Source organism: Pogonomyrmex barbatus, unplaced genomic scaffold (genome assembly GCF_055798465.1).
Source record: "Pogonomyrmex barbatus isolate J1 unplaced genomic scaffold, ASM5579846v1 scaffold4, whole genome shotgun sequence".
NCBI classification, from domain to species: Eukaryota; Metazoa; Arthropoda; class Insecta; order Hymenoptera; family Formicidae; genus Pogonomyrmex; species Pogonomyrmex barbatus.
In genome coordinates this window covers 12,412,403-12,423,344 of record NW_028297138.1, presented here as the reverse complement: position 1 = coordinate 12,423,344, position 10,942 = coordinate 12,412,403, and the positions used below count along the sequence as shown (strand labels likewise).

The window sequence follows — 10,942 nt, the reverse complement described above, 5'->3', positions numbered from 1 at the left end:
CCTTGGTATATAAAAAAAGATTTTTTATATACAAAAAATTGACAATAAAAAATTGACAATAAAAAATTTATAATCATCAATAAAATATATCATTATTATATTTGTGTATGTATATATATATATATATATATATATATATATATATATATATCGTACAATTATACTATTCGGTTATGGATCCTGTTTCAGAATTCTAAATTGTATAAAATGATTTTAAAATCAACATAAAAATCTAATATCTTTACACCTTTTGTAAGAAAATAAGATTTTATCGTGATCACATTAAAAACAGAGATGTTGGAGACACGTTAAGAATATTTATTTCAGCTTCCGCAAAATCGCTATCCTACAACTATATATTCTATTTTTATCAGTGACCCTTATCTTTTTCATTTATAAAAACATACATTCTCGCTTTGAGAAAGTTTAATCCTCATAAAAATGCCAACTTTGTAATCATATTTGTTATGTGTTTCATCGTACGTATTACTTCACATTATAGTTTACATCTCGTAAACTTAAAATTTATAGTTTAGACGTATCCCTTTAGAGCCAATCATACATAATTCCAAAGTTAAGTTTGCGTACATACCTACGTAAAAGTTTCTCGCAGTTGAGTAAATTTATCGAGAGTCGTTTTCGAGAGAGGAGAACTCTCAACTCTCGGTTACCTCTTACACATTTATCATATGCTACATCGTAATGATTCACTGAATGGAATAAGAGATTTGGGAGACTGGGCAGACGAAACAAACGAAATGTATAATCCCCGTTATAAAAATATTCAGAGAATGCATAAATTCTGATCTCAACGTGCATCGTATTTGTCATCCAAATGGTATAAGTCAGTGTTTCTCAAATTTCACAGACGTAACATTTAGTCTTTTCCTATCGTAATAAACATTATTTAAGCAAGTAATTAATTAAATTAATTCAATACAAATTTAATAGCGAGAACTACAATGAAATATCTACAGTGGTGCATTTAAAAAAAAAGTTAATGACTGATATTTTAGACAATTGCATGGACGCAAATAAAACGAATTGCGGCTGTGCGACGGCGTCCTTTGTTTCGAAATTTGGCGAGATGCAGACGCTCGAATCGATCCGACCGTGGGAAAATTAATCGACATACTACGGATTTATTCTTGCGTAACCCAATTTGAGAGGCACTGAATTAGATGACCGCGAGTAGCTGCCGCGCATAGTTTCGGGTTACCGAACGCACTCTCGCTCCAATAAGGGGAGATGCAGATCTGCGGAGTCGGGGGAGGGGGGGGGAGGAGGGAGGAGGATCAAACGCGGGGGTCGCCACGCGATTCTGGTCGAACGGTGACAGCCGGGGCGTAGGAGTGTCGGGACGTGAATGGAATTGCGAGCGGATCGGCCGCATATTCCTACCGTTTACATTTATATTCCGCGCAGGTCGTGCGGCGACCGTGCGGTCGATCCGTCGTAAGCCGACCGCGGAGTGTATTTGCGAAGCTTCTTCCGCGTCTCTTCTCCTCCCCCTCCTCCTCTGTCTCGCCCGATCCCTTCGCCGTCGTTGAACGCTCCTGTGTCTTGTCGCGATTCGACAAAACCGTCTGACAAAAACCGCGGTTCGAATCGCTTTAACCCCTCCCCCTCCCCCTCCTCCCCCCTCGAATCCATTTTTCATACTCCCGTTTCGCTGTCTCTATTGACTGACGCGGTCCGGATTTCGCTAGATCAAACGGCGGCAGGGACGGGGGGCGGCAAAGAGAGGGCGAGAGGAGGAGGATATCGGTTGCCCTTTGAAACAAAATTTGCTTCCGGACAAAGTTAGAATTTTTAGTGCGAATCTATATCCCGTACATTAAAGCTGGCCTTTCGATCCTTTGATTCCCTTTGCCCGCGATAGGGTTTGTTATCAATCGCTTTCCGCGTGATAAAAGAGACTGTCAAGAAAGCAATGTGTATGCGCGCGCGTATGTACTTTTTTTCGGGATACAACGAATTTGCCAGGCTGGTCAATTTATATTAGAATCTATACCCGGGCGTCTCTTTTCACCGCGGTAAATTTCAATAGCGAATTCTCTGATGGATTCGACGAATTCGCAATCGACTTTTCAATTTAACGAGAATCCCGCGCGCGGTAGATCGTTATCCGTTCGCAGCTTTCTAATTTTCAACATTAAATATATTTGCGACTTGATTGGCACGATAAAGTTAGACTGATTGAGAAACGTAATTAAATCTTAATGCCATAATGGTAGCGAGCCTATATGTATTAACAATTAGGTAAATGTCAATGTGTGGGGGGGTTCAATTAATCACCCTTGCTAGGTGGGATGCATGATCGCTCGCTATTAAAGCACGGCCGATTGTACTCGCGCGATATGCATCGAGCGTGCAGTTTCCTATAAACTGGAATATAAATGCCAAACGAGGGATGGAAACAACGCGTGCGTGTCCAATAACGGTATGCAAAACTGGTAGATTTCAGCGTAGCTTATCACGGAAACGAGTGTTGTATTTGTATCGACGATCAAACTTCGCTTATCGTTGCGTATTCGTTGCAAATTTGCGTGAAATACAGGGCGGTGGAGGTATCGATCATCGGTCGAAAGTTGACCGATCGCCGGCGTGTCGTTCTTTAACTTATCGTGACTGTTCGTACGCCACTTCTTACACTGCCATTAGTTCGAGAATGAGACCTTAATTAGGAAAGTGTCGGGGCGAAGAAAAATGCTCGCGACTACGAATTCAAAGACCATCCGCTAGCCCTTTAACTTCTCGACGGAGGTAAAGGCGCGTACGACGTGCCTTTAATTAAGCAATTTCGCAACGTCGAATGTTAATGTCTCTATCATTCAGAACGGTGAAAGAGGCGCGCGATATCACTGGACGTGCAAAACGAGCATAACAGAAGTGAGCGAAGTAAAATAAAATGCGAAAGGCAGGCGCGAACGAAGAGCCCGGGCATATTATATGAATAATTACGCGAATCGCGCACTATTTTTACTTGAATAACTTGACCAAGAATGCGAACTGTAGTAATCGGTAGTAAATCATGCGTATATATGCGGAATAATTCAACATCACAATTTGAATACAACTAATTATAATGGGTCATTAAACATGGATTATATATTATCGTCGAGATATTATTCATCTTTTTTATTCGTTATTTATCGCGCAAACGCGGAGGGGAATCCCGGCTCGGGGGGGAAACTCATCCCTCTAGCGTGAAACACCGGATATGGTGATACGCTTTCCCACCATATAAACGTCCCTTTAATATCCCCGGGCGTTAAGGGCGTGTGTCATATTTCTCGTGCATTCCTTCCGCGAAATAAGAAAATGCCGGGAACGTGGAGGTCCAGCGCGCGCGCGCGCGTTTTCCTCCGTCTCCAGTGCTCTCTCTCTCTCTCTCTCACTTTTTATGGGTGTGTATCACAGAGCGCGGAATGTCTTTACGAAGTTACGCGACAGTCAGGACGCGCTCGTTGTGACATTACGAAACGCTAATCCGTTCCGAGGGCGAGCGGATTGCGAGCGCCCGGCCTAATTTACGACGTATTCCGTGGACGCGGTTACGTCTCGCGCTTTTGCCGCAAACGTTCGCATAATGCAACGCGCGACAGGCTCGCGTCTGCTTTTTGATATATCGCGTGTACGAGTAGCAGCATTCGCAAAATAACGTGCATCCTGTGCCTAAACGCGCGCATATATATCTCCCGCGAATACATTGAATTGCGTGATAGCGCGCTAATAACGAGATGCGCACCGATTATCTCATGCATACGATTATTCATTCCGACAATATTCGACGCGATTCCGAGCCGGCAACACAAACGGAATTAAATGAAAACGTACGGTTATTCGAACTATTACTATGACAACTCGAGTTATCAATATTTCTATGCGAAATAATCGTCATGTTTTCGGCCCTTTTTTTTACACTGCTGCTTTATTTAGTAACATTTTAATATACGTATATACATTTTCGTTCAAGAAAATTGCAAATTCGCGCGATCTCCATCCGCTATTTGCGAAACTACACACGCATACGACACATACGAAATGCCATGCGATAGATTCTTGAATTTTTAACGAGCGCGTTTTCATATTCGTGCGAGAGACAAGCGCGAGAATTAATGCAAATTTCATCGGACAAATAGACAACTCTAAGGGCCGCTTCACCGTTTGAGCGCAGTTCTCAATCTCTTGAACGTGGGTTGCGGATAGATCTTCGGCTTGGCGAGACTTTTGAGACGCTTGGAACATCTTGCCGTTAACGCCGCCGGCGACACGGTAAAGGCATCTTCTCGGAGATCCGTTTCTCTGCCCACTGGACGTTGGACGGGCTTCGCCAGGGCGATTATTCTCTCGGAAGCTACGGAATTAAACGTTATACCACCGTACACTGTATGGTCTCAATCCCATCCATTAACATCGATTTTCCGTCGGCTTATTCTTATCAACGGGCTTAAGGGCGCGAAGGAAGAACTAACTGCGCGTTATGAAACAAACCGCGTTGTTTCACGCGGTTCTCTAAACGATGACCGTGATCTCGCTCGAATTTCATTTCACGCACAAACCACAACCGCGCGATATTTGTTTGATTAGTTGGTTGGCAGCTTTGTTACATGGTTATGCGCGTAATGGCAATATAGATTAAATTTCTAAACAAGCAGCGTGTTTATGCCAACGTCAATTAATTCAGTCGCGATTACAAACGTTCATAAATAAATAAATTTCTAATGAGGTGGAAAGCTTAAAGAGAGGGAAAATTAGAATGTCGCGTTAGTTTACGTTGAAATTATCTCCATTGAATTTCACATATTAATATTTTGAATTTTGCATATAAAGCAATATAATATAGCGGATATTATATATCTTTTTTTTTGCTTTCCGGAGATTAGAATCGTCTATCAAAATTGAGATAATATTAACCGCGCATGGAAAACTCTTCTCCAAACATTATTAATTACGGTTAAAAAGTTGTTTAATATTTAATATTTTAATCTTCTTTCGCCTCTCGTGAGAAGTAGAATGTAATATTTTGATTTACGTCTTTTACTTCATAGGACGCCACAACGCGCGTGAGATATATTGTAAAAGTTGTGCGCGCGATCGTTCTACTATCCTACTATCCCGTATCTCGTATTTTATTACAGACGGATTTCAATGGAAAAATGTTGCGCTCCGGCTGACTCGTCGCGCGCGATTATACGCGAAAATTAAAATCGTCCGGCTCTCTTCCGGGGCGGGGTTTGTACAGCGCGCTTTCCCATTATCGCCGAAAGGCTCGGCGCACTTGTACGTTTTGTATCAGGCGACGTCACGCGCGCGAAATTAAATTCCACGTCGAGCGACGAGGGACGTCGGTTATGGCCGACGATGGCTCGAAGAGAAACTTGAGGAGGCGTCTCCTTAGGCATATGTTGCAGAGAAAGTTAGATAGACGACGGGGACGGCGAGGTGACAGGTCGGGGGCTCTCGTGACGGCGAGAAAAAGGGAGACGGAAAAAAAGATGCCACGCGATTGTCCTCGATACACAGATTTTAATCGACAATCGACTCTTAAATTACTTAGACCCGTTTGTTTGCATTTTCTGCCGCGCCCCTATTGCCCCATATAACGACGGCTCAAAGGAAAATTAATCTACGGTCGCACGGCCGGCCATCGATCGATAATGGAAGAAGACGTCGTAATCAGACGCGGTTGAGGAACCGTGCGGCAGGACAGGACACGATATATGTGAATGTGAAGCGAAAACTGAAATGGCTGAATTATGCGAAAAATAGATGTATAAACGTTAAATTTATTTTGTACCTTGGGATTCGAGTTCCCTTTTCCTCTCTCCCCTTCTCAGGATAAAGTACAGCTAAAAACGGAAAAAGGTCAATACAAAAAAAAAAGAAAGAAGAAAGAAAGAGAGAATAAATGACGGTAATAAAATGTAACAAATATTTAAAATAAAATAACAAAAGATAATAAAAATAAAACGAAAAAAAAAAAAAAAAGTTGCAAAAATCCAACAGAAATATAGCTAGCAAAATAAACTGGTAATGTAAATAGTAAGTAATAAAAAAATATAGAACACGTGTAGTACAGTACAGCAGACGAGTGTGTGGAGATTGCGGTTTATAGAGGGATGCGTAAGTAATGTTAAAAGAATCATCGAATACGGCATAGGATAGGATTGGAAAACAAATCGACGATGTCACTGCAAGCGACATTCTCATTAAATAATTACAATGCCGGCGAGAGTGCCGCTAACATTACGGTACGAAACAGCGCTGCGGGCAGGAGTCTGCAACGAGCAGTACCGTAAGCACAGCGACATTGCTAGCAGATCGGCAACAAAACACGCTTCGTGTGCCGCGGGCTTAATGTGTAGATCGTGTCCCGTTTATCTCTCCTGTGTCCATATCAAACGGTACAAAATCGTTACCTCGCCAGTTATGGTCGAATGGAAAGATAACGCGGATTCTGCATTATATCACGAATACAGTGATATCCGGAACTAATAGCGGAATATTCGATATCGATCGGTTACAGGGCGTGTTCGACGTATCGCGGAAAATTCTATTAATTTCATAAATTCCATAAATTTTTGCCGAATCTACGCTCAAGTAACGATCCCGCATGAAAAAAAAAAAAAAAAAAAAAAAAAACATTTTCGCTCGTTGACGTTGTCAAAACCGTAACTCGGCGGCCGAGGTTTATTTTTCATTGATGCTCGAATGTTGAAAGGCGCGCGCGCGCGCGCGCCGCCTCGTTACGATTGTTAAAAACGTATAGATCAATTTTATTTTTATATTTCGCGATACATGGAATATTCTCGTCGAACCTCAATATTTCCGTGTAAGCTATTGAACAGTTGCAATCACCGACGAGCAAATCCGTCGTCTTTCCCGCTGCAGCGAGATGTGGAGTCACGGTGAAATCACGGATCTGTTACGCCGGATGTCACAGAATCACCGAGATAGACCGGCGATCCTCCATTAGAAACAATAGGAAATAAATGAGGGAAAATAACAGTTTGTAGTTTCAGTAACGAGGTTTCCAAGTTGCAGAGTGCATTAAAAAAGATGGGATCGTTTCTTTCGAGTTATATAGACAGAGACGAGAAGAATATTGTTCGCCAGTTAATTTCCAAGAACATAAATTTTACGGAACTTAATTCGAGAGAGATGCTCGGTTCTCAGCCAAAATATTTCCATTAAAATTTATATTAAAAAATTCCTAACGGATAACGTGACTTCTCACAGGACGCTTGTCAAGGAAAAATCTAGCAGGAGTTGAAGGTCTCGACGGGATGATGTCCGCCGGGACATCCCGCGTATGAGCTTACTCACGTCCAATAGCGTGTAATAGTATTGGTGGGGAATACCGATATAGAGGTGACGACGTGAATGTCGTTTCCTCCGGATCGATGGCGACGATTCCTTCGCGTATCGAGCGGAGAAATCGAAGCGGGAGAAACGACGCAACGATGGGGAGGTAAATGGTAACGGTCGTAATAGCGAGGTACGTGTTACTCTACCGATGGCTTTCTTCGCTGCCAGTGAAACTGCGCCCGGCATCCGCCATGGGATTTCCACAGGTTTTTTCGGAGTCGCGAGTCTCTCCATCCATGTGGTGATGTGATAAGTAAGTGCGCGCAACGGCACCGCGAACGGATCCCTCAGTCTGGGCACATCCCGCGTCATCGGTAATGCCAGGAAGTATATTCGCTCTATGTTGACCGGCCTCCTCTTCCTTCTTTTAACCTGAAAATAGTTCGCGCGATCGATCGAGCGAGCGAGCGAGCGAGCGAACGAGCGAACGAGCGAACAGCGGTTCTCGTTGTCGCGACGCGTCCAACACTTTTATCTAGATCGATTAATATTGATTTATGAGAAAGCGGGGAACGCGACGGATCGCTTACGGGTTTCCTTTTGGGTCTCGCGGCGACTTTGGGCGCAGCTAGTCTCTTCAGAACCCGCATGTGCCTTTCCCAGTCTTCCGGTTTTGCGAGAGCTCTGCGCAGTTTCGCCATTCGTTTTCTCCTGGGTACATGAGCCAGGCATTTTATCGTGGAAATTTGAGTTTAAAGACGCTTAGTAGGAAAAAATCAACCGGAGATTGATTAACGTTCCGTCAGTGGCTTAAGAAGTCTCACATCGTTAACGGCGTTGCGGTTTATCTCGATCAATTTATTTCGGCAATTTACACGTATTTTGAAGTTGGAATTATTATTACAAATCCTTGTTGCTTCTGCAATCGCAACATAAAAATTTCTTACACTTTTATAACGCGTCGATAATTTTAGAGATTGAAAGTGACGATATTTTTAATTTACAATTTAATTAACAATTTAGAAGACTACTAGTGACTGACGGAAAATTCAAGAATATACGGATGTAAAGCATGGCGGTAATTTTGGCGAATTGTGATACGTGATACGTACATATCGCGGTTGATCGTGGAGAACTATTAAATTGATATTTCTGATTGTAACCTGATCAATGATCGTAACCGTTGCAATAAATGCTCAGGATAAACGCAATCCCTACAATTTCATTCTGTACTATTAATAATTACTTCCGATGCAATATCAGATAACCTTTCGTTAATTAAACGTAGAATTTGATGCATTCGGTTCATCGCGATCAATATAGACGGGTTTATAAGCTTACGTTTCATTACTTGCCCGCCGATATTGTTGCGGCTTTATGAAATCACGCTAATTATTAAACGGGTAATTAATATCGTTCACGTTCATATAGCTAAATTATTTGTCCCGGAGCAATCTACGTGCGGGATCCATTTCGTCGTTAAAATTTATGACGGTCCCGAAATTGAACGTGCGAGAAAGAATAGAAGAAGAAAAAAAGGAAATACGATAAAATTTTATGATAACTCGATTACTAAATTTCGCGATTTTAATGACGCTTAAAATAGTTGCATCTTTTTGTATTCCTCTCGTTCATTCGCGTCGATTATTCGCGCAAATACGGCCGAGAGATTGTGTGCCTAGGATGCGCGTGTCGTTCGCAGAGAAAAAGTGACATGATGGTGGGAAATGTATCGGCCTTACTTTTTCCTGGCTTCTCGTTCTTGACGCGCGATGCAGAGTACGCGATACCGCTGGTACCGCGACTTTCGAGCCTTCAGCAGCAGATCGCTCAGGGTTGCCTTCATCTTTTTGGTAGCTGCCAATTTCATCATCTCCAGCAGAACTCTAACGTTTAAGATATCGCTTTTAAGTCAGCACACGTATTTTCATCGATCAAGTCTTAGCTATCAATTTTCCGAAACGCCATCGAAAGTGCGATTAATGTTAAACTCGCATAAAATAACCTTCGTATTGTGATTTTCAAGATAAATTTACCTATGAAATTTGAAAGTGAAAATATTATATAAAAATATCTTAAAATATTTGGGTTGACTATGAGTATTTTGTAATCTTCCTTTGGTCTATCTTTAATATTAACGAATTTGATCGGAGATTTATTTTTAACTCGAGAAGTTCTTATCGAGACCGTCTTCGGAATATCGAGGAAATAGATGGGCACCTTCTGTTGGGCAATGCCAGATCGACGACACGTTTGCTGCTCTTCGCCATGAGCGTCTTCGGGTGGATGCGCGGGTAGGGGGGCGGCGCCGCTCTGCGCGATAATAAATTTTGTAGAGGACTCGCGATAACCTGACGAGTACGAGAGCGGACGACTGTGCACTTACGCGGGATCGTATTTCTTGGTTACGAATTTCGGTTGTGCCATAACCCGGATGCGCCTCGAGGTGCGGCCCCTGAGAGCCGCGCGCCGAACTCTAAAAGGACGTGCCTGAAAATACATATATATATATATATATATACATCGATATACTATAAGTACTCCGAGAGAGAAGACACAAAGGCCCCTTTAGCGGGCGCGAACGCCGCGCGCGAGCATCTGCTCCATCGATCGTTTTCAACTGAACGTTTTTCCGCGGGGGAGAGCGCTCTGTCTCTCATAACGACCGTTTGATATCCTCCACCGGAGGATATTTCAACTTGTACTTAACGTCCTTAAATATATTCGGAACAGGTGACGTCTCATTCGATTTTCTTATTACGCGCGATCTCAATTGCGCGAGATCCGAGCTCGCTTGGAAAGAGCGCGCAGTTCCGGCATTAAAGATACGACGGTTTCCGTTAATCAAGTCCCAGAGAGACGGATGCAGACGCGAATGGCACTATTGGAAACCGTATTCCAATCTCTTCCTCTCTCGACACATATTACATGAAGTGACGAAATCTTCCCGAAAGACATTCCTTATTCCGAATAAATATAAAGGGATATCGTCGCCAAGAATAGGTGTGCATTTACCACGACATTTGGATCGATTTTGCGAAGTCTCCTCCAGTTGGGGCGCGCTAGTAACGCGATATGTTCCTCGCGCGATAAATGAGCTAGAGCGTATTTAATTCTTTGCGAGAGCATCTTCTTATCACTGCCGCTCTTTTTCTCCGCTTCTCGTTTCCGTTCCAGACGTCTCCCGACGCTCCCGACACGATGATGAACAAGCGTTTCCGGTATGCTCGATTATTGAATTATACTCGCGTCGCTTTAACGACCCTTGAGCGGAAAAACAGTGCGCGTTTAATGGGGGGGGGGGGGGGGGAGAGGGAGAATGCACCGAAAATTAACTCGACACACTTTCACGACTAACTAACGCCGTAATTTTTTCGCCACCATCGCGGCGCGCGGATATTCCACGAGGAAATTTTGCGGAATTTGGACAGCGAGTGACAGGAATATAGGGAGATGAACAAAATACAAACGGGATCGAACGAGCTCGAATTTTATTTTACGCCGCAATTTTCAAGGCTGTCGGCACTTAACGCGACTTTCCGCGCGTGCGTGTATTCTTTTAAAAAAGCGTCCTACGACCAATATTTCATCAAGCTGGAGGCTTGCGGAGAGGAGGAGGTTTCGCATC

The 10,942-nt window shown here is 43.1% G+C and overlaps 1 protein-coding gene across 1 annotated transcript; it reads right to left on the bottom strand.

The window, feature by feature from the left end:
- Nucleotides 1-6,621: 6,621 nt before the first annotated feature.
- Nucleotides 6,622-9,764, bottom strand: Theg (Testicular haploid expressed gene). The gene is made up of 4 exons (XM_089080777.1): nt 9,701-9,764; nt 9,535-9,627; nt 9,057-9,200; nt 6,622-7,746 (listed from the first exon to the last, which is right to left on the bottom strand). The coding sequence occupies exon 4, from the start codon at nt 7,684-7,686 to the stop codon at nt 7,240-7,242; it is 447 nt and encodes a 148-aa protein (XP_088936903.1). The 5' UTR covers nt 7,687-7,746; nt 9,057-9,200; nt 9,535-9,627; nt 9,701-9,764; the 3' UTR covers nt 6,622-7,239.
- Between the last annotated feature and the right edge of the window lie 1,178 nt (nt 9,765-10,942).

What these genes read in the sequence shown, in the direction of transcription:
- Theg (XM_089080777.1), bottom strand. Translation starts at nt 7,686, where the DNA reads ATGACGCGGGATGTGCCCAGACTGAGGGATCCGTTCGCGGTGCCGTTG.